This window comes from Cavia porcellus, unplaced genomic scaffold, assembly GCF_034190915.1.
Source record: "Cavia porcellus strain 051 isolate PalLab524CR breed Dunkin Hartley unplaced genomic scaffold, mCavPor4.1 scaffold_10, whole genome shotgun sequence".
Lineage (NCBI taxonomy): Eukaryota > Metazoa > Chordata > Mammalia > Rodentia > Caviidae > Cavia > Cavia porcellus.
Genome location: NW_026947493.1, coordinates 67,886,857 through 67,911,226, shown reverse-complemented (window position 1 = coordinate 67,911,226; position 24,370 = coordinate 67,886,857). Strand labels below are relative to the sequence as shown.

The 24,370-nt window shown below is 38.4% G+C and overlaps 1 protein-coding gene and 1 non-coding gene across 4 annotated transcripts in view; one reads left to right on the top strand and one right to left on the bottom strand.

Annotated features, from left to right (window-relative positions):
• Positions 1–3,458: 3,458 nt before the first annotated feature.
• Rad54b (RAD54 homolog B) overlaps positions 3,459–24,370 on the top strand; it is a 79,951-nt gene continuing 59,039 nt past the window's right edge. Inside the window, exons 1-3 of one of the 3 annotated variants that reach the window (XM_063257574.1) lie at positions 3,459–3,500; positions 5,336–5,477; positions 9,833–9,989. In XM_063257574.1, the coding sequence (XP_063113644.1) occupies positions 5,352–5,477; positions 9,833–9,989 (283 nt within the window). In that variant the 5' untranslated portion in view covers positions 3,459–3,500; positions 5,336–5,351. Of the gene's footprint in view, positions 3,568–4,056; positions 4,231–5,335; positions 5,478–9,832; positions 9,990–24,370 lie in introns of those variants that run through there. The other 2 variants (XM_063257572.1, XM_063257571.1) reach the window with 2 other exon arrangements.
• LOC111754653 (small nucleolar RNA SNORA2/SNORA34 family) lies at positions 11,659–11,795 on the bottom strand. Its single transcript, XR_002789335.1, has one exon. It is a non-coding gene; the product is annotated as a small nucleolar RNA SNORA2/SNORA34 family (small nucleolar RNA).

The following is a 24,370-nucleotide window of genomic DNA, read 5'->3' as shown; positions in this document are numbered from 1 at the left end:
TTTTGGTGAATTCTTTGTGAGTGAAAAAAACAAACTCTTAGAAAAAAACACCTTGATGAATAACTTCAACTCTAAAGATTCTGATGTTTAAGTCAGAAGTAATAGAAATCTTCGTAACTGGTTGCCTTGCACAGCCCAGTGTCTTACTGTGCCCAAGCTGCTCTAGCAAAATACCATGGACCGCATGGGTTGAATAACAAGATCCTCTCAGTTCTGAAGGCTTCAGAAGGCCAAGGTTGAGGTGTAGCATGAGTGGGTTCCAGGAAGGCTGCCTTGCTGTGTGCACAGCTGGTGTTTCCTCAGTACTTGCTGGAAGAAAGAGCCAACTCTCATCTTTCCCTCTTCTGGTAAGTGCTCTAATCCCTGTGCTGCCCCTGTGATCTGATCTGAACCAGTTACCTCCCAGAGCACCCAGCTCCAGTGTCACACTGGGGTGAGAGCTTCAGCATGGGGACCCAGTATAACCTAAACCCTGTTTTTAAAAAATTAAGTTTTGTTTGGTATCAGGGCTCAAACTCACAAACTGGTGCTTGCCAGGCAGGCGCTGTGCCCTTGAGCTATCTCCCTGGGCTAAACCCCATTCAAGGAGTTGTAGATTTAGCTCAGCGGCATAAGCACCTGCCTTGCAAACAGGCAGTCATGAGTTCGATCCCTGGTACCGATAAAAAGGAAAAAGACAAAAACAAAACAAAACAAAAAAAAGCCCCATTCAAATTTAAAGTTAATTGTCTCATCTTCTGTACAGACAACTTTTTACATATTAGATAGAAACTTGCCTCTAATATCTGCTACAAATATTTAAAAATACTTTCCTAGGTAACTTCCTTTTTAAATTTTTAAGCTTTGGTTTTTTGACCAAGTCTCACTATGTAGTTCAGGTGTGGAATTCACTATGTAGTCTAGGCTGGCCTTGAACTCTGTGATCCTCCTCCCCATCCACCTGAGTGCAAGGATTACAGGTATGCACTAACATGCCTGGCAGTAACTGTGCTTCTTAAATGACAACATGTGACTTTATGTAGATAAATAATTTTAGTTTTTAAAGCAGTAGGCTGAGTATAATCTTTGAGGAAATATACGAGAACTGCCATTTAAATCTTTAGATTAATAACCATAGTGCGGGTCAGCTGAGATAGCAGTTTATCAGTGTAAAAGCAAGTTAGTAACAGAAAAATTAAAAACGACTTGAGTAACTAAAAAGTCTTAGATACAGCAGGAGAGAAGGAATCCATGTTGGTCAAACCCCCCCGCCCCAGTCCAACTTGGGACCTTGTGCTTGCTAGACAGGTGTTTATGCCACCGAGCTATATCCCCAGCTGTGGTGATCTATCCTTCTATACATGTATTACTTAGTATTTACAACAGTTAAGCAAAAGGAGGTTTAATCCTAATTTTACAGTTGGAGAAAGCGAAAGAGTTTAAGTTAAATGTATAAACAGATTTTTTTGTTTGAGGCAGGATTTCACTATGTAGTTCAGGCTGGCCTTGAACTTGCAGGGATCTTCCTGCCTCAGGCTCCTGAGTGCTAGGATAACTTGAGCATTACCATGCCAGGAAGAAACAGGATTTAACACTGGGTTGGCTAGTTCTAGTTTTTTGTTTTTTTTTTAAGTTCCTAGTTTTTTACCTTTTATCTTGGGCAAGTAAGAAGCTACTTTTTAGGTTGTTACTGAGCAGAATTAGTTATCATATGGAAATGGAAAACTCAATACTGTGTTCATTTCAGAAGTGAGCCAGATTAGAGGAGATTGTTATTCTATACGTTTTGTTTTGTAAAAATTCGTATCTTCAAAATTAAGTAATTTTAGCTGGACATAGTGGCATACACTTATAATTTCAATGGTTTCAGAGGCTGAGGCAGAATCATTGGAAGTTTGAGCTCACTCTGGGCAATTTAATGAATTAGATGTTAATCTCAATTTAAATATAAAAAAGGGCTGAGGATGTAGCTCATTGAAGGGCCTGATTCTTTAATCCTCAGTGCCAAATTTTTAAAAAAAGTATATTTTGGTATAGTAGATAATGTGTTACTTACAAAACTTTTGATTTATGTAGGTTTTGAGTATTTAGAATTTTTTGAGTGGTATTTAGAAATTAATGGGAGCTAGGTGAGGTGGCCCAGGTTTGTAATCCTGTTTTTCGAGGCTGAGGCAGGAGGACCACCATGAGTTTGACGCCAGCCTGAGCTAGTGAGTTCAAGGCTAGTTTGAACTACATAGTGAGACACCATCTCAAAAAAACAATTAGGGCTGGAGGTGTAGCTTAGTGGTTCAGGGCCTGCCTGGCAAGTGTGAGGCCCTAAGTTTGATTCCTAGTACAAAATAATAATGGGGAATGTATAATACTTCTGAGAAAAAAAAAGATTAATCAGTAGCACGAGTTAATAGGGTGATTTGTGTTTCTTTCCCAAGAAAAAACCCCACTGAAATTCTGCTTCATTTAAAGACTGCAATAATACTGGTTAGCAGTGTGTGTGAAGCGTTAGCAGATCCCGATAGATTGGTTTCCAGGAAATTTGTGTGAAATTTCCTGGAAAAGCCAACAGGATGAGAATGTAAGAACTAGAGTATGTCTTGTTTTGAGCATCTCGTGTGTTTTCTGTACCTTAATTCAGCCTTTGACATAGAAGGAGACTCACTGTAGAGCAGGCTGGCGTTGAACCTGCAGTGAACCTCTTGCCTCGGCCTTCCGAGTGCTGGGATTACAGAGGTGCGCCACCACACTTGGCTCTCTAGAACTTTAAAAAAATTTTTTTTGAGAAAAAGTCTTGCTAAATTCCCTAGGCCGTGTTGGAGTTTACCATCCTCCTGCCTCAGCCTCCCAGAGTGTTAGGATTAAAGGTGGGTATCATCATTCCCGTTTGAGTTTTTTTTTTCCCGTTTGAGTTTTAAAAAAATGTTTGTCAAACTGTGTATAAAAATTAGTGCCTTTTAGGCGCTCTGTCAGACGCTTTTCTAACCGCACATTTCCCACCCTAGGCTGGTCGACTGGTGCAGGAAGTATTCAATAAATACTGGATCCATTAAATGGTATCACTTCCCTGCTTCAAATCCTTTGATTTTCCAAGTCTAGAAGAGGTCCTCTTTTTCTGAGTGTTCATTATTCATCTTTATATCCCGAGAAATTAATACAGTGCTTGGAAAATATCTTGCGGATGGCACTAAAGCGATATCTTGAATGAATAAATGATGTAGCATATACTATGCATACGTTTCCATTATTGCACTTCCACGCCAAATCATAACATCTTTATTACAAGTCGAGGTAGGTTGTGAAGTCTGTAGCCTCAGCGTCCACATCAGGGTCCCTAAGCACCAATTCTACATTTGGAAATGGAGCGTAAATTGTAAACAAACCTGAAAGCTTTTAAAGGAAAGCGCAAAGGCGTTATACAATCAGATTGGACCAGACGAGGCGCCGTAGCGGAGAGATACTGCGCGCGCGCGGCGCCTTATTCGCAATTGGCTGCGGGAAGGCGGGCGTCTTGAGTGCCGAGGGTGGTGAGTGACAGTTTATCGGTTCGCTGTTTGTTTTGGGTGGCTTGTAGTGGCTCTGAGATTCACGCCGGTACGTCCTGTAGGACTAGAAGGCTCAAGAGGCTGCGATAGTCTGTAGGCTGTTGCGGGATAAACGGGAATGGGGACGGAGAGGGCTTCTGAGGGGGAAGGAGGGCGGCGGGAGCGGTGCTGTGAAGTGCGGGGGACGCCTTCGGGGGAGCCTGTCTGGCCTGGCTTGGGGGCCGAGAGTAGTGAGAGCGGCGCCTGCGCGGGGCCGTCCGGGCGACTTGTTTACTTCGGCTGCACTCGAGTCTCCTGGAGCATTTTCACTCTGCACTGTGAAACTCCCCAGGACCCGAACGGGTGATAGTGTAACCATGCTTAAGAACCAGCGCTTTCGTTAAGTGCTTTTACCTAGAAACTGGTCAGGTTCCCCTGACCTTTTTTTATCTTCCTAAAATCTTTCGTGAATTACCTTGTAGAGGATTTTGCAAGCAGGGTCATATAGTCAAAGGAGAATTTAAAGCATGAAGTGAAATAATTACTACCTCATTTGGTTGGAAGTTAAAAGGCTGAAACAGCCGACCGCGGTGATGCACGCCTGTAATCTCAGCACGTGGGAGGGTGAGGCAGGATGATCTCTGAGTTCGAGGCCAGTTTGGACCACATAGTGAGACTCTTGTCTTGCTCCCAAGCCCTCTCCCCCGAAGAAAAAGTGCAAACAGCGGGAGAGGTCTGTTTCTGGCGTCTGGAAGAGTTGTTATACTGCTACATTCTAAGCGTTTGATAGTTATACACCTCAGTGAACCCATAGGTTCTGATTTTGGATTTATATGTAGAACTGTATCCTCTACCCCATCCGTACCCCCACCCCAGTTGGCTTTTGTCGCTCCTACTTTTGTAGGACCTTGTGCATTAAACATCCAACAATCTTTACAACTATAGACGATAAAATTACAGATAATATTCAGTGATGATTATGTGCCAGGCTTTGCTTAAATGCTTTAAGTATTTCATTTAATGTTCCAAGTAGTCTTCTGAGTGTAAGTATGAGTGAAGTGCTCCTTTTTATATGTAGGGAAATTAAGATTCAAAGAGGTTAAGTAAACTATGCAAGAGCACGTGCTTGGAAATGTCCATCTAGATTTGTTCAGACGTTTGCCTTCAAAGGTCTTCCTTTATTACAACATGATATTGCCCTGTGCTTCCTGCTATCTAATTTGTTGCGTTGTCAGCTTGGTCTGGCCATTTTTCTTGGGAGGACCCTATGTAGTCCAGGCTGTCCTTGAATTCACGGTGAGAATTCCTCCTGCCTCTCAACTTCTTGAATGCTGGGATGACAGGTATAAACCACCACACTTGGGAACATGTTTTCTAAGGTTTATTACAGATTTGTTTTCTTTGGTACCGGGGATGGAACTCACAATGTCTCGCTTTTTAGGCAGGTTCTTGTGCCGCTGAGCTAAACCCCAGGCCTCAGATTTGTTTTCTTAACTTTTAAAGTATATCTCAGGGATTGGGCATGGTGGTGCACACCTGTGATCCCAGCACTTAGGAGATGGACACAGGAGGATTGCTGTGGGTTTGAGGCAGCCTGGGCCACATAGTGAGACTGTCTAAAACAAAGAAGCACTCCCAAAAATGTATTATGGGCCTTGCAGTTGCAGTTTAGTGTAGAATACTTGCCTAGCACGTGTGATGTCCTGGGTTCAATTGTGTGTGTGTCACACACAAACATGGGATAGTCGATGATGGGGTTGTAGTGATGAGCTATTTTTACCATTTGGGGTTAATTTTAAGAAGACTCATGGAAGGCTTATGTTTGTGATATTTTTCAGATCAATACTACTGAAGATGAGGAGATCTGCAGCACCGAGTCAGTTGCATGGAAATTCTTCCAAAAAAGCAAAATTTATACCACCAGGAAGAAGAAATCCAAGTTTGAATGAAGAGATTACAAAACAGAATCTAGATACACAGGTAATAAAGGAAAAAAATAAAAGAATCATAAAACAGAAGGAGTTTTAAAAGACCACATTTAAAGAGTTAGTTAATGCTCATGGCCTGTAGAATTTTCAGTATTTCTGACAGAGTCTTCCAAAAATCTTAGAAGTGGAGTGACATGTAGTTGAATCTTTAAAATAAACTTTTCTTTGTTTTTGCATAGTGGGGATCAAATCTGGTCTTGCACAAATACTTTACCATTGACCTACATCTCCAGCTGCTAAAATAAACCTTTGATAAGAGTAAATCAACTCTTCCAGGGTGAGGATGGAGAATTTTATAAAAATAAATCACTCTATCAGTGTTCTTTTTAAAGTTACCACATAATGGAAAGGTTTAAGATGATTTAAAGAGAAAAAATAATGATTCTTCGGTTTTTTTTGGTACCAGGGATTGAACTCAGGGTTGCATTGCATTTGCCAAGCAGGCACTTACCCACTGAGCTAAACCCCCATAAATAATGATTCTTAGCACTATTCCAAGCATTTTCTTTAATTCTAATTTATAAAAAATGAACACTAAGCTGGGCATGGTGGTACATACTTGTAAACCCAGTATTCTGGGAGAATGAGGCAGGAGGATTACCATGAGTTTGAGGGCAGCCTGGGTTCAAGGTCAGCCTGAACTACATAGTGAGACTTTGTGTTGGGGGGAGGAGAGAAGAAAGACTAGTCTTTGCCTATTGAATTATCTTGACACTTTTTATTTTAGTTTCTAAGGATTAATTCCAGACCAAAACAGTTTTCATATTCTTTTTTTTTTTTTTCATTTAACTGTATCAGTAAACTTAACAGTTACTTTCCTTTTTAATTTTGGTTTTGTTTGAGGTCAGGCTGGCCTGGAACTCATTATGTAGTCCACAATGGCCTCAGACTTGTGGCAATCCTTCTGTCTCAACCTCCTAAGTGGGATTATAGGCCAGTGCTGCTATATCCAGCCTTACTGTTTAAAAGGAATTTCTAAGTTGTATAGCAGTTTTAAGCAAGGTTACATGAGAAACCTAAAGTACTCATTTTAGCAGCCAAATCTGTCATACTTTTGATTTATTTTTAAATTTTAGTTTTTAATTAATTAACTTAGAGATAGGGTTTCATTATGTTCCCTAGGCTGGCCTAAACTCCTGGATACAAGTGATTCCCACACTGGCCTCAGACTTATGGCAGTCTTCCTGCCCTAGTCTCCTGAGTAGCTAGAATACAGGTGCCACTGTGCAATTTAGATTGGATTAATCCAATTTAGATTGGATTAATCCATAGTTAAAAAAATTCTTTTGGTGTCTTTAAGAGTTTATAGTTGGTTTGATAAAAATCTGGGATAAATTGAACATCAAAATAAATATAGAAACAGATTATAGCTCTTGTGTAATATAACAGACTCCAAACTAAAATAAATAAATAAATGAGTAAGTAAATGAGAAGAGTAGGCTCATCCCAGTAGTGGAATGCTGTGATAAAATAGAAGTAATGATGGTGTGGAATGTTTGCCAGAATTAGAGGGTGAGTATTTGATGAGGAATCAGTACTATATGCAGTTCTATGCATTCATTGAGGGCCTTTGAACCTATCCCCAAGGATAAAGGGGTGCCACTGTAATTTCTTGGAGTTTGATTGTGTCCCCTAAAATTCATGTGTTAGACCCTTAATACCTTATGTAAGTATTGAGAAGTGAGATCCTTCATAGGCAATGAGGTCATGAAGGACTTGGCCTCATTGAATGTGTTAATGCTGTTATTGCTGCAGTGGGTTAGGTATTGTGGGAATTGACATATCATAAATGAATATTTTTGTTTGTAGTACTAGGTAGGGATTGAACCCAGGGCCTTTGCTCTGAGCTGCATCCCCAACTCTTTTATAATATTTTGCCTTGAGACAGGGTTTTACTAAGTTGCTAAGTTGCATGATTCTCCTGCCTCAGCCTCCCAACGTGCTGGAATTACCAGCATGTGCCATGAATGATTTTGACTCCCTTTATTTCTCTCACGCATGTACTGTCGTGCCTTTCTGCTTTCTAACCTGGGATGACATAGCAGGATAACCTTCTCCAGATAACCTTCTCCTTCTACTTTGGGTCTGTTAGCTTCCAGAACTGTCAGGAATAAGTTTCTGTTTTTTGTCTGTGATATTGTATCTGTGATATTGTATCTAGCAGCACAAAATTGACAAAGATAACTATTCATAAGTAAATACAGAAAATTCAGGGCTTTGAAGTGCATGCATATAATCCCAGCACTGGAGAGGGTGAGGCAGGAACATTGTTAAGTTTGAGAGCCCCTGGGCTACAAAGTGAGTTCAAGGCCAGCCCAAACTGCTTAGGGAGACCCTGTCTCAAAAAGACAAAAAAGCAAAACAAAACAAAAAAACAGTATCAGACAGTCAAATCAAGGGAAATTGACAAAACAGCTGATCTGTACATCTGAAGTTTCAAAGCCATAAAAGATAAATACAAGAGGAAATTAAAAGAGACTAAAGCAACACGCTGACCAACTACAATATGTCATCTGCATTGGATCCTAGGTATGGGGAAAAAGAATTGAAGATATTGTTGAAATAGGTGACCAGATTTGGATATGAACTGTGGGTTGGAAAATAGTATTATGACAGTGTTAAATTTATGTATTATTTATTTTTGGACACAGGGTGTTGTTGTGTAGTGCAGGTTGGCCTTGAATTCACTTATGTAGTCCAGGCTGGCCTTGGACTCACAGCTATCCTCTTGCTTCAGCCTTGTAGGGAGTGCTGGGATTGCAGGTGTGCACCACCACATCCAGCTGTGTTAAATTCTTGATTTTGATAATATAGTGTATTTGGAAATAAACCTTGATGTATTAACATGGAATGGAATGTTAGCTTATGTGGGTAGCATATTCTCAAATATGTTCCTGTCGGCTTGAACATTCGTATACATAGTAAGAGAGAAAATAAAATGGAGAGCAAGTAAAGCAAAGTATAAGCAAATGGTGGCCTAGTAAGGGATATAGAAAGTGCCTTATATTATCTTTGAGATATTTTATAAGCTTGAAATTATATTAAAAGTAAAATGCTATGGGGGCTGGGGATTTAGCTCAGTGGCATAAGCGCCTGCCCTGCAAGCAGGCAGTCGTGAGTTCGATCCCTGGTACCGATGAAAAGGAAAAAGACAAAAAAAAAAAAAAAAAAGTAAAATGCTATAAAAAATGAAGTTTATGTCCTCCATTAGTTGACATAAAAATCTTACTGAATATGTTGTTTTTTTGTCAGGTATGTGTATCAATAGTATTTTTTCAACTGTAAATAAACTTTAATTTTAATTTTTATTAGTACATGTTTGTGATATATAAATATGTTCATTGTGGGGAATTGGTACATATATGTAACACATATTAATCTTTTTACTTCCTTTTCCCTTCTCCCTCCTGATTTTTTCCCCCCTTTGGTTTTTTTGAGACAGGGTCTCACTTTGTAGCCCAGGCTGGTCTTTAATTTGTAGTGATCCTCCTGCCTCAGCCTCCTAAGTGCTGGGATTACAGATGTGTGCCACTATGCCTGTCTGGCCTCCCTGATGTTATTGAAGATGTAATTACTAATCATGAAAACTTTATGATCAGTATTTTCAGTGTTACAACAAATTTGTTAATGTGAACTCTTAGTATTGTCAAAAAATGTCATTTAGCCAGGAATGGTTGCCCACACCTGTAGTCCCAGCACTCTGGGAGGTTGAGGCAGGAAGATTGAAAATTTGAGCCTACCCAGGGCAACTTAATGATACTTAATCTCAAAAAAATAAGTTAAAAAAGGACCAATGTTACTTTATCTTTCTAACTCCCTCATCAGTCCCTTTGACTCTGTCCCCAGAATCATTAGTATCTATATCTTTTATATTATAAGCTTTTTAAAAAAATGTATTAACATTACCATTATCACATCTGAAAAAAATGACATTTTGATTTTATCTTACCCTGGTGGCATCTGATTATAATTTTAGCTACTTGAGAGGATGAAGAAGGATCTCAAATTCAAGACTTTGTAGCAAAAAAAAGGAGGGGCTTAAGGCTGAGGGGTGTAGGTTAGTGACAGACTACTTGCCTAGCATGTGATAGGCCCTATATTCATTCCCCAAAACTAAGGAGAAAAAGTGTTGATTTTAGTAGTGAGAAATTTAACAAGAAAAAGAATGCAAGACTGCAAGGATGACATGGTTTGATTTGTTTAAAAATTTCTTTTAAGTTTTCTTTAAAATGAGTTATAATTGTAAGCATACCTTTTATTCTGTCATGGTTTTCAACTTTGACAACGTAATTTAGTTTCAAAAAGAAAATGTGGGAAGTTAGATTTAATTTCTGCTTGAAATTTTAGGTTGCTGCAAATAATGCCCTTATTCAGTCGCAAGAGGATCCTAGAGTGTGCAGTTCAAATCTTGGAAGCACTAAAGGAAATACTCACAGGAATAATTGCAGTGGAAAGTATTGTTTTGAATCATCTGCAATGCCACTGTTAGATCCACCTCATCCAGGTAAGAATGTGCTTTTTACTGCTGAGGTTTACACTTGACCTTTAAAAGATTATTCAAGAGTAAATATGTTGTATTTAGTAATTACTGATACAATATCTCTAGATTTTTGGCAGTTAAGATTTTTTTTTTGCCATAAATTGTTCAGTGATTGGATTAACAACCATGTAGTAATTGAAATTTTGCACTTTATGATAGGTGCATATTTAAGCCTGTTCATTATAAATGTATTGGACAAATGTGATTTTTTCTTTTAAGTATTAAAATTAATCACACTTAATATTTTGATTTAAGAGCCAGACATGGTGGTACACTCTGGAGGCTGAGGCAGGAGGATTACTGAGAGTTCAAGCCAGCCTGGGGTACATAGGGAGCTCAAGGCCAGCCTGAACTATATCACAAGAACCTGTCTCAAAATCAATCCCGAAAACAAAAGTTGATTTAAAATTTTTATTTTATTTTTATTTATTTATTTATTTGTTTTACTGAGGTAAAATACAGTTTAATGTTTGTAGTATTTAGTGTTTCACTGACTTTGTAAGTCTGAAGCTGATCATCTATTTAGAGGATAACAATATGCAATGTAGCGTCTCTGGGGATTTCCTTCTGAAATTGGTGGCCATTGTTTATTCCTATCATCTTGTTTTGAAGTCCTGTATTGTTTTCATTGTTTTATTTAGTTGAGTTTTATTCTGTTTTGTCTTGTTTTATTCATCTGATGGCATGGGCAGCTATTTCCAAGACAACAAGTTGTATTATCGTAGTCATTTTGGATTTAGTATTATCTTGTTTTGAAATTGTGTACTGCATTCATTGTTTTGTTTTTATTGGTTCTACTCTGTTTTGTTCTGCTGGATTTTACTATGTCTGAAGGTATGGGCAGCTATTTTGGAGACAAGAGGTATTATGGTAACCACTGTTGATTTCCTATTATCTTGGTTTTTTTTTTTATTTAAAAGGGGGTAAAATAAAATACAACAAAACAGAACAAAATAGGACATAAGAAAGCAGTGTAAGAGATACAAATTTCAAAGCTAGATGACCTGAGATCTATCATATTGTCTCCTGTTTTTTTCCAAATAGTTTTCCAAATAGTTTTGTCCATGTCTTTGCATATAGAGATTTCATACAAAACAACAGTGTAAAACTGATCTGAAAAGAATGAGAAAGGCGTTTTAGGTCTTCAGAACCAGATAATAGGGAAGTCACTAATGGCTGTTGTAGAGTGTTTTGTTCTCTTCAAAATAGCTGTTCATACTTTCATGTATATTGAAGTTCAACAAAACAAAACAGGCGGGGGCGGGGGGGTTGTTTGGTTTCCTGGTGCTGCAGGTCCCAGCATGGCACAGGTCCCAGTAAATGCCAGAGGCTCCTGTCCTGGGCCACTGGAGCCTGCCATGCTCATAGCTGCTCACCATGGGGGTGGGGGTAGGGAGAGAGGGGTTGCTTGGTTTCTTGGCGCTCCAGGACCTGGCATGACGGGAATCCCAGTAAACACTGGTGGTTCCTGTCCTGGGCCACCGTAGCCTGCCACGCTCACAGCTGCGTAGGGGGAGAAAGGGTTGCTTGGTTTCCTGGTGCTCCAGGTCCCAGTAAATGCCGGTGGCTCCCATCCTGGGCCACTAGAGCCCATGCTCACAGCCGCTCACCAGTGAGGGGAGGGGTTGCTTCAAGCTGTCTCTTTCTAATGAATTTACCATTGCACTGCCCAAGTTCTGAAATGGCCAACAGACCATAGAAAGACATCTCTTTAGGCTCCTGCTTGAAACCAACAGCGTCAGGAAGCTGCTGGCCGTGATTCAGGGCCAGGATTTAAAAATTTTATGGTAAATACGTTAATACTAAAATTTGAGAGGCAAATTTGAATAAATTGTTAATTTATTTTAGTCTGCAGTAATTTAAAAGCAGTAAGACTTGAATTATTAAGGCATATAAATAGAAGAAAACCTAACATTTGACATACATTGTTAAATTGAATTAAAATAATGACTGCTTCTTTTTGTGTCTGTAAGAGATTATTTTTCAGGTAACTGTAAAATATAATTAGGTGGTTCACAAATGTCTGTTTGACCTTTTTTTTTTTTTTTTTTGTCTTTTTCGTTTTTATTGGTACCAGGGATCGAACTCAGGACTGCCTGCTTGCAAGGCAGGCACTTATGCTGCTGAGCTAAATCCCCAGTCCCTATTTGACCTTTTGAAAGGCATTATTATTTTTTGTTTTTAGCTTTTTTTTGGTACGGGAAATTGAACTCAGTACATTGCATTTTCCAGGCAGCTGTATCTATTCCTTAGCTTTTGTTTTTTGAAATAGGGTCTTGCCATGTAATCTAGGCAGGCCTCAAGCTCCCTATGTAGCCCAGGCTGGCTTCAAACTTATGACAGATCTGCCTCAGCCTCGTGAGTGTTGGGATTGCAGGCGTGTGTCTCCACATCCTGCTGAAAGGCATTATTAAGACTACATTTTTTCTAAATTACATTTCATTCAGTTTTCATTTGAATCACAGATTCTGGGAGCCAACACCATCTGTTGGGCTACAGAATAGTAACTTCCAGGCTGGTGATAACAGTGCAGATCAACCAAGTGTCTTACCTTTAAGCCTTTAACACTTAACCCTTTTGAAGGAGGTTCTTGAACTTTGTGATGAGGAGTGAATCTTGCCTATAATTGGGTCCATAAATGGGTTCATTTCTTGTTGGGGCAGAGAATTGTATTTTCCTGATTTGCCATTATCTTAGCCACTTAGGTACTTTGCGTAACTCTTCAAAAGGTGTGATTAATGTCAGGATGAGTCAGAAAAAGCCTTTTGGAGCTGGTTTCAATTTGGGGAGTGCTGAACCTGGTGATAAATGCCTACCTGGCAAGAGCAAGGTCCTGAGTTTGATTCCTGGTACAAACAAACAAACAAAAACAAACCCAAAAAGCTAAATTTGGGAAGTGCTGAGCTTGTGCATTCATCTTCTGCCCTATATCACTGATTTGCTCTCCTTTTTATTTTTCTCTTCCTACTTGTTTTTTTCTTTTGTCTTCGATAGATAGCTATTCTATCTTCCCATCCTTTTTCTTTCCTGTCAAGCCTGAGGTAGATAATGGTCAATTAATGGTCAATTTGTGGCATCCCCATTCGTCTTTTTGCCAGTGTTCTGACTTGGGACTTATTTTTGTTTTACAGTAGTTTCTTACTCTCTTCCCTGCTAATGTGAGAAGGGAGTTAAGAGTTAAAATAAATTAGAGAATTAATTTAACTCGACCCTTAATCCTTTAATCCCTTCTTTGATTTAGTACATTCACTGGGCTCAGGAACCTGCATTAACCTCCTGATATTCTCCTGCTTCTCATTCAAAGAGAGGTTAAATTGGAAAAAGAGCACTGTGAGAAACATTTTGTTCTTTATGGTAGATTGCAGGAGAGTGATATATAGATATGGTGTTGAGAGACATTCAGTATGTTCAGGACATTAGTATATAAAGAATATCACCTTTTAACATCCTTTAAATTATAATAGCATAATCTGAATTGAGGTACAAGTCTTTACCTTCCATTTCAATGCTGCCATTTTCCCACATCGTGTTTTTATTTTGAAAAATTTCCTACATGTAGAGAAGTTAAGGGAATAGTCTTGTTAACATTCTTCATTCATCAGGTACTAATATTTTGCGTTTCTCTTTTGATTTTCTCTCACTTCCTTCCCTTGTCTCTCCCTTTCTCTCCCTGCCCCCTTGCTTCCCTCCTCCTTACTGAGGATGAACTAGATTTGTGGTTATATAGCAAAATATAAAACAAACCAGAAAATCGTATGTAGTAAATAAGCCCTCAATATAGCATTTTACCCTCAGGGGAGAAAATTTAAAATGAGTTAGGGGAAACAACAGAGAAATAGAGGAAGAGATTAGAAGCAAGGCTGGAGTGAGACTATAGCTCAGTGGCACAGAGTCTGCCTGACAAGCCAAAAAACAAGGCTAGAGGACAAAGAAAGATCATACAAACTTTGGGAAACTAGGCCAGAAGACAGGAAGGGAAGAGAGAAGGAAGAAATAAAAACAAGAATAGAATAGAATAAAATAGCAACAGTATAAAAACTAAACACCATGTTCACAGTTCTATAGGAATAAGAATAAACAATCAAGAAAGCCACAGCAACAATAGGAGCTGGGATTTAGCTTAGTGGCATAAGTGCCTGCCTGGCAAGTGTGAGGTCATGAGTTCAGTCCCTGGTACAAAAAAATAACCAAACCAACAACAGCAACAATAAAACAATAACAAGAAAAGAGAAAAGAGAAACAAGAAAAAAATGTCCACCTCAAGGTGTGTCAATTGAGTCTAGATCTGAGCTGATTAATCCCAGCAAGCCAGCTGTAGCTTTATAGCGGGGCAGTAGATAATCCCTGCGAGCCTACATCTTTAGTTCCACTGATGTTCAGGCTAGTTTCTGGCTATGAGGCTAAAACTGGACCTGTTCATCCTGCAGCAGTCCCTGGGCCTGCTGTGACTTGAACTTGGCTTCTTGCCAGCTAACATGCGCCATGTGTCTACTGGTTTGAGTCTGCCCTCACCTGCAGTGAGTCTAGGCTCAAGAAGAAAGTGCAGCCTTCCTTCTTTGAAGTTTCTCTAGCTATGTGCTGTATCGTTGAGTTATATCCTCTGCTCTTCCTGTTTCTTTTTCACTGAACCTTTCACATACCGTACTGCTTCACCTGTAACTTTCAGCATGCGTTTCATATTTCTTTTTCTTGTTTTGATTTGAGGCAAGGTCTCAGTATGAATTCTAGGCTGGCATTGACTTCACTGTCTAACCAAGGCTGGCCTCCCCAACTTGCTCCTCAATTTCCTGAGTTCTGTGATGACAGGCAAGTGCCACCACATCTAGCTCTAGCTCTGAGGAGTGGCTAGAGGACCATACAGACAAAACTTGAAACTGTAACACCAGGTATTGAGAATCACCAGCACTAAAGGACCAGAGCTGCTAACCTCCAAGGAGCTGCACTTTGCCAGTTGATGATTTCTCTCCAAATTAAGCATAGGAAGCCCAGAAAATTACTGATACTTTCTCTTCATGAACATTCCTGCTCAGTCTTTTGAGCCCAGGCTTATGAAAATCAAGTCCTGGGGAAGGGGAAAAGTAGTAAGTTTCCTAAAAACGTACAATGAGGTCCTCAGCTCTGGTGTATAAATGTGACCTTATTTGGAAGTTGAGTATTTGTAGATGTAGTCATATTAAGATAAAGCCATACTAGTAAACCCTAAATCCAGTGACTGATGTCTTTAGGAGAGGAGAGGTGGAAACAGAGGGTAAAGATCACATGATAGTGAAGGTGGAAGTTGGATAACATAGCTGCAAGCTAAGAACATTGGATTGCTGGCAGCATCCATCAGAAGCTAGAAAGAGAAGGAGGATTTTCTCCTAGAGCCTTGAGAGAAGTAATGGCCCTGCTCACACCTTCATTTCAGACCTCCTCCTTCCAGACTAAGAATAAATTATGTCATAGTAAGCCACCAAGTTTCTGATATTGTGTTATAGTGTTGTTGGAAGTTAATACAGAATATTTAGAGCTATACTTTCTTTCTGGAAAAAAAATACATCCTTTAACTTTGATTCTATTCCTGCAGTGAAACCACACTATCTTGTATTATATAGTTACCTGACTATTTTCATTAGACTGAAACACAAAGGTGGGAACATTCTCTTGCTGGCTTTAAATCAGTAATAAGAATTCAAGGTATGGCTGAGTGAAGGGATCATAAGAAGCTTTTAGTGTTTTGTAGTTGAGTCCCTTGGCTAACATTTTTGGCTTCCAAGTGCTTTAATAGGCAAGACAAGACTATTGGAACATTACTGTTTGCATGTTTTGGTAATAATTGAGAGAATAGTTTCAGAGCTGTTTGGAACAAAACTCATGTAAGGAACATGCTGTGAGTGAGACAAGGCAAATGAGGCAGTGAATGGAAGGCAAAGTATGAAAGTAAATGAGTTTGATAGTAAAAGAAAGAATAGTATTTTGACATATGGCAGGGGACCAGAGAAGCTTTTTGATTTTTTCCTTTTTTAAAAAAGATACAGGATGAGAGGAATGCAGTAGTGAAGAGTAGAGCTTTAAAGAAATTATTATTTTAATATGAGAATTTATGGAATACAGTGATGATTTGATACAAATATATAGTGTATATTGATAAACTCATGGTGTTTAATATTTTCTTTCTTTTCTTTTTTTTTGGTACCAGGGATTGAACTCATGACCTTGCGCTTGCCAGGCGGGTGGGTGCTTATGCTGCTGAGCTAAATCTCTGGCCCTATATTTTTATCTCTTTATTCATTTAAAAATTTTTGAGACAGATCTTTCTATATAGCCGTGCTGTGCTTGAACTTACTGTGTAGACCAGATTGGCCTCACTTTTGATCCTCTAGCCTCAGCTTCTTAAGTGCTGAGATTACAGGTACATGCTACCATTCACCTGTAATTTTCATTTCTTAAACATCAAAAAAATCTTTATCAGCATATAATAATTATACATATTTATAGAGTATAGTATGATATCTTAATACATGTATACAATGTGTATTGATCAAATAAAGTTAGTGTTTCTCCTTTTCATTACTTTGTGTTTGGGGCTTTCAAATTCTTTTATAGTTATTCATGAAATGTATCATAGGTTACCGTAAGTAAATAGACATCACATTATGCTATAAAACAGTAGTACTCAGTATTACTTATATTTGGTATACATTACCCAACCTATCCCTGCCCTCTGTGAAGGATTAGAGACATATATTAATAAAAGTGATACATCTTTCTGTGGTGCAGGGATTGAATGCATGTTTTTCAGATGAGTGTTAGGTCCATGGAGATGGTTGAATATATTCTCAGAAGGGTTATGAATTTTCAGAGAAGTTAGAATTTTGTATTTTCTTTTAAATGATATGAATAAATATGTGTACATACCTGTTACATCTTTTGAATGGCCACTTTTAAAATGAGTACTATTCATGCCTGCCAATTAGAACACAGGTTGACAGAATGTTTTAAATGGTTTACTTTTTTTTTTTTTTTAAACTTTTTATCGGTACCAGGGATTGAACTCACGACCGCCTGCTTGCAAGGCAGATGCTTATGCCTCTGAGCTAAATCCCTAGCCCTTAAATGGTTTACTTTTATCAGATGAAGTTTCCCATATTCAAATAAGGATAGTGAACGAATTGAACCTTTCTGTCCCTGGCAGAGAGAAGGCTTGAACACTAAAGGAACTAGTGCCAAATCTGTTGATGTCATATTCATGTTGTGATTAGCAGTCTAATTGCAGCCAAATGTCACTGTCAAATTAGTGTGATTTTTGTATTTTATTTTTAATTTATATTTTTTCATAAAAATATTTTTATTCATGCATTCATTTTTTATTATGATAAAATATAAAATCCACCGCTTTACAGTACAGTTCAGTGGTGTTTAGCATATTTACAGTGCTGTACAATCATCATCTCTGTTTAGTTCCAGAGCATTTTTATCTTCCTAAAAGGAAGCCTTAGGTTAGACCAGTTAAGGCCCCTCTATTCTCTCTTCTCTTTCTAGCCCTTGCCAACTGTTAATCTGCTTTCTGTTGCTGTGGATTTGCCTATTCTGCGTATGCCTTAAAGAGAATCATACCATGTGTAGTCTCTTGTGAACTTTTAAAATAGGTAATGAGTGAACATTAAAAAATTCGGGTACTGTATATGAAACTCAAACTCAGGCAGATCTCTACAGTGCTTGATCTGAGATGGGATAGGGAACAATGCAAAAGGTCCAAGGAACCTTTGGGTGCCATAGGATGTTGTCTTGATTAGGACAGAAGCTTCACAGGTGTCTCCAGCTATCAAGGCCCCTAAAGATGCATCTGTTCTACACAAATTAATTATCCTGGTAAAGAGAAAGGGGGAGAAGAAAGACAACATAGAATAAAAAAGACGAAAGGAAAGAGAGACTTCTGCAAAACTGCAGAAAGAGAACTTTCTCCCATGTAGCCTCACTTTTGCAGCATGATGGAAATGATGCTGACCACAAACTGTGTCTTATCTGTGGCATATTAGCCTAAGTATATTTTAGAGTCTTAGAGTCTTAGAGTAGTTGGTGCTGCATTGCACACCAACTCCGATATACTTCATATCCTCTTTCTAACCAGTTTAACTCAGCTTTTCCATCATTGCAATAAAGATATTGCCAGTGAAGTGGCTTCAATGGCGGATTTTAGTGACAAATTGCAATGGCTGTAAGTAAATAAGTAAAATATGCTAGTTTAGGGTGTTAGTTTTTCTTTATCTTCAAATGATAAGTATTAAATTCTGGAAACCTACTGTTCTTAAATAAAGTCATGGCAGAGCATTGAAAAAAATTTTAAAGTCCAGGTAGTAAGCAACTCCTTTGTTTGATATCTAGCCATCTAATTTCCTTCCCATCAGGAAACCAGTTACCAGTTGGGTTTTTTTTTGTTTTTGTCTTATTGAGACAGGATTTCACTGTGTGTGCTGGCTTTGAGCTCACTTTGTAGCCCAGGCTGGTCTCGAACTTGCAGTGATCTGCCTGCCTCAGCTTTCCAGGTGCTGGGATAACAGGCGTGAGCTACCACACCTGGCTGTTACGTTCTTTGTGTATCTTCTATAGTTGCAAACATTTTTTATGTGTGTTTTCCCCAAACATATGTGTCCTACTTGTATTATTCTATACATTGCATTTTACATAATGTATCTTTGAATTCTTGGTCAGGACATTTACAAGTAGCTTACTGTCTTATTGTTTTCTTTTTTTTTTTATGTATCAGTACCAGGGATCGAACTCATGACCATGCACTTGCAAAGCAGGCGCTTATGCCACTGAGCTAAATCCCCAGCCCCTATCTCATTGTTTTCTTTCTTTTCTTTTTTGATATCAGGAATCAAACTCTGGGCCTTGCACTTGTCAGGCAGTTGCTGGGATTACAGGCATGTGCTACCATGTCTGACTTTTTTTTTTAACCATCATAGTAATTTATTTCTATTTGCCAAATCATCTTCACTGTTCATAAATTTTTTATACGATTTTATTGGTTTGTTTTAGATAGATATAATCACATTCATACAGAGAATGTGTACCTGTACATAATACAACTTGATTCTTTTTTCCCCATTTCCTTACCCTCCTTTCAACCCCCTTGTCCTCACCTCATTTACAAAAGCTTTGTTTTCATTCATTCTTTCTTTACTCATTTTTAAAAAATTTTTTTCCTTCTTTCCTCCCCACTTTTGTTTCCTCCCCATTTGAACATTTTCTTCCAGTGTCACAATTCTTAGTATACACTTTGTTCTTTTTTTTTTTTTTTTTTAACATTTTAGATTTCTTACAGCAGATAAACAACGTGGTATTTACACATACATATCCAATTTATTTCCCTTAATAGTATAATTTCAGGGTGCATTGATTTAATCCAGAAATTACCTTGAGTGTATCATTCTTTATGGCAGAATTGTACTCCATTGTATTAAAAAACCATATCTTTTTTATCCATTCACCTGCTGATGGGCATTTGGTTTGTTTCCAAGAGTTAGCTGTTACAAACTGTGCCACTATAACTTTGGGTGTGCATATATCACTGTGGTATGATGCTTTAAATTCTTTTGGGAAGAAGGGTAATAGCTGGGTCAAGTAGACCTTTAATCCTAGTTTTTTGAGAAATCTCCACGCTGATTTCTGTAATGGCTGCACCCATTACACATTCCCAGCCACAGTGGAGAAATGTTCCTTTTCCCCCACAGGCCTACTGGCATTTGTTATTGGTTGATTTCTTATAATATCCATTTATTCTAGAGTGAGATGGAATCTCAGTGTTGTTTTAATTTGCATCTCTCAAATGACCAGTGATGTTGGACATTTTTTCATATATTTATTTGCTGTTTGTGCTTCTTTATCTGAGAAGTGTCTGTTTATGTCAGATGTCCATTTTTGGACTGAGTGTTTAAATTTAGGGCCTCTGACTTACTTGACTTCCTTAGGTATTCTAAATATTAGTCCTTTGAGGAGCAGCTGGCAAAATTTTTTTCCCACATTGTGGTTGTTTCTTCATTCTGTTGGTGGTTTCTTTTGCTGTCCAATAACTTTTTAATAAGATGAGATTCCAGTTGCTTTGTGATATCCCCTGTGTTCATAAAGTCTTGGCCTACACTAATGCCTTGAAGAGTTCTGCCTATTCTGTCTTACAGCAGATTTAGTGTTTGTGTTTTAATATTTAGATCTTTGATCCATTTAGATTTTAGTTTAGTGCAGAGTGAAAGATACGGGTGTGGTTTTAATCTTTGGCATGTGGAAACCAGTTTTTCTAGCACCATTTATTAAAGAGACTTTCTTCTAGTGAAAGTCTTTGGCTCCTTTTGTCAAAGATAAGGTGGCTGAGATGTCTGAAGTTGTTTCTGTATCTTCTAGTCTGTTTCATTGATCCTCGGGGCTGCTTTTTTTTTTGGTCTTTTTCCTTTTTATTGGTACCAGGGATCGAACTCATGACTGCCTGCTTGCAAGGCAGGTGCTTATGCCGCTGAGCTAAATCCCCATCGGGGCTGCTTTTTCACCAGTACCTTGCTGAATTGTGATGCCCACTGCCTTGTCCTTGCTGTCTAGTATTGCTTTTGCTATGCCTGGTATCTTCTGGTTCCTAACAAATTTCAGGAATGTTTTCTCTAATTCTGTGAGATGTGCTATAGATATTTTGATCAGGATTGCGTTAAATCTGTATAGCCATTTTGGAAGTGTGGCCATTTCCCCTCTATTGGTTCTTCCTACCCAAGAACAAAGGATGTCTTCTCATTTTCTGATAGATTGTTTGATCAGATAGATTGTTTTTAGAGTACAGTAGGCTTCAGTGTGTATGTCTTTTACTTCCTTCATTGATTGATTCCTGGGTATTTCATCTTGTTTGGATGCTGTTGTGAGTGATGTTGTTTCCCTAATTTCTTTATCAGTAAGTTTGTTATTTGTGTACAAGAATGTTTTTTTTTAAAGGAGGTGGTCCAAGGATTTGAACTCAGGATCTTGTGCTTGCCAAGCACTCACTGTGCCACTGAGCTGTACAGCTCCCAAGAACGCTATTTATGTTTGAGTGTTGACATTATATCCAGCTACATGACTGAATCTGGTTATTAAATCTAGAAGTCTCTTGATGGAGTTTTTGGAGTTTTCTAATAAGAGTATCATGTCATCTGTAAATAATGATCATTTTCACTTCTTCCTTACCTGTCGTTATTCATTTTGTCTTTCTCTTGCCTAATTGGCCTGGCTAATGTTTGCCAGAAGTATGTTGAATAAGAGTGGAGACAGTGGACATTCTTGTCCTGTTCCTGATTTTAGAGTGCAAGCTTTCAGTTTTTGTCTGTTTAGTATAATGTTAGCTGTTGTTTTATCATAGATGGCTTTTATCAAACTGAGATAAAAATCACCCATTCCAATTTTCTGTAGGATCTTTATCATGAATGGATGTTGGACTTTGTCAGGTTTTTTTTCTGCATCTATTGAGATCATCATATAGTTTTTGTCCTTGGCTCTAATAATGTGATGTATTACTTTTATTGACGTGCATATGTTGAACCATCCCTGCATCCGTGATATGAATCCTACTTGGTCATGGTATATAATCTTCTTGATGATTTGCTACATTCTGTTTGCGAGTGTCTTATTGAGAATTTTTGCATCTGTGTTCATTGGGGAGATTGGTCTATAGTTCTCTTTCTTGGTTGAATCCTTCTCTGGTTTTGGTATCAGAGTAATGATTGCTTCCAGGAATCACTTTGGGAATATTGCATCCATTTCAGTTTCATTAAAGAGTTTGAAAAGTAGTAGTATTAGGTCTTTTATAAATGTCTTGTAGAATTTAGCAGTGAATCTGTTAGGCCTTGCCTTACCCTTTCAGTTTTACTAGAGTTTGAGAAGTAGTGGTATTAGGTCTTGCGTAAATTTCTTTTTTAAAAAATTTATTTATTTATTTTTATAATTTTTTTTTAATCGGTACCAGGGATCGAACTCATGACCGCACACTTTCAAGGCTATGCTGCTGAGCTAAATCCCCAGCCCAATTTCTTGTAGAATTTAGCAGCGAATCTGTTAGAGCCTGCCTGAGCTTTTGTTAGTAGGGTTTTTTTTAAAATATTGAACATCTTTAAAAGAGTTCCTTTTAGTCTGTGTTATGGAGATTTTATACATCACTGCTTGCTAGGTTTTTATTTTTGTTTTGGGTTCCCTTGATATAGAGGAAGGAAACTCCCAACCTCCTAGATGTCTTCTTTTTTTTTTTTTTTTGGTACTAGGGATCGAACTCACAACCTCACGCTTGCTAGGCAGGTGCTTACACCATTGAACTAAATCCCCAGGTAGATATCTGATACAAGTTTATGGTCTCTAAGATTGAAGAATGAATTCTAGGAACAATGGAAGTGTCTTAGTTACTTTTTACTTGTCGCTGAGACAAAATACCTGAAGCCCAAAGTTGGGAAAGGAAAGGTTTATTTCTTACAGTTTTTGGAGGTTTCAGTCCACACTCAGTTGGCTCCAAGGCAGGCGGGCAATGTTGGGCCACAGTTCATGGCGGCTGAGTTCAAATGCTTGGACCACCTTCCTGCCATTACATCCATCCTGGCTCCACCCATAGGTGGGTGTAGCACTAACACCATCAATCCAAGCACTAGACAATGCAAATGCACAAACGCACAATGCAAACTCATGAGGCCTGGGGGACACAGACATAAACCATGACAGGAAGTTAAGAGCAACTGTCTTTTTCATTTTTATCGGTACCAGGGATCGAATTCACGACTCTCTGCTTGCAAGGCAGGCGCTTATGCCGCTAAGCTAAATCCCTAGCCCCGAGCAACTATATTTATTGAGGAAAGAATGCTTGTGTCAGAGAGACACACCAATAGTTTCAAGTGAGTTGCCTGTTGATAGGTTTTTCATTACATCTTCAATTTCTTTGACAGATAGTGGTCTATCTAGAACTTTTATATCTTTTTGATCAGCTGAGTTCATATATGTCTAGGAATCTCCATTTTTTTTTTTTTTTTTTTTTTTTTTTTTGTCTTTTTCCTTTTTTATTGGTACTGGGGATCGAACTCACGACTGCCTGCTTGCAAGGCAGGTGCTTATGCCGCTGAGCTAAATCCCCAGCCCCCTTTTGCATTTTCTATTTTATTAGAATATAAGTTGTTGAAGTACGTTTTTTGGATTTCTGTAGGCTCTGTTGTGATTTCACCCTTTTCATTCCTAATTGTATGGGTTTGAATCTTCTCTTTCCTTGTTTGATAAGATTGACTAAAGGTTTGTCAATTTTATTTAATCTCTCAAAGAACCAACTCTTTGATTCGCTGATTCTTTGTGTTATTCTCTTTGTCCCCATTTCATTAATTTCCACTCTGATTTATAATTTCCTTCTTGTATGAGCTTTGGGCTTGAGTTGCTCTTCTTTTTGTAGGACCTTGAGGTTCAACATCAGATATTTATTTGAGCTCACTCTATTTTCTCTTTTTTAAATTTTTTATTTAATTTATTTATTGTTGGATAATAAAATCCAACAAAACAAAACAGAACAAAACCAATCAAAACAAAGCAGCAAAATTGGTACAGAACTCCAAAGCAGGATACTAGGAAAACAACAATAGCTACCATAATGTATCTTCTTCACATTAGTTGTCCATTCCATCAAGTATAGTAAAATCAAACCAAAACAAAACAATAAAATCAATCAAAACAGAACACTGAATAAAGCAAAACAGTTAATTGGAACAAAAAAACCAGTGAGAACAATATTGTACTTCAAAGACAAACAGAAGGAAATCCCCCATATTTGCTATATTACATACTGTCATCCTCCCAATAGATGCTTAGGCTGCTGGCCCCAGGCCTGCAAAATCAACCAAAAAATACAAGCATTTAGTTGCTTTTTTTGTTCAGTTGCTGTTAACTCAGTCTGTTGTCTGAACCAGCCAGTTGCTTATGGAGGGGATGGGTGTGGGAGAGGTTAGGGATTGATTTTCAGCCTGTGTGCAGGTGGGCTCATGGGAGGTGCTGACTTTTCTGTTTCTGGACTCCACCATGGCTTGTGCAATTTACTAGAAAGGCTGGCTGGTTGACTTCTAGTTTAGCTCCTCCCAGGCCCAGCATGGCTGATTGTCAGGAGGTGCTAGCTTTTTCTTTCTGAACCCTGCATGGCTTGCCACTCTGTTTTCTTGATATGAGAATTCACTGCTGTAATTTCCCTGGTTAGGTAGGACTGGTTTCATTGTATACCATAAGTTCCAGGTTTTTTTTTTTTTTTGTACTGGAGATTGAACTAGTGACTTAATGCTTGCCAGGCAGGTGCTTATGCCACTGAGCTAAATCCCAAGCAGTTCCAGTGTTTTGTACTG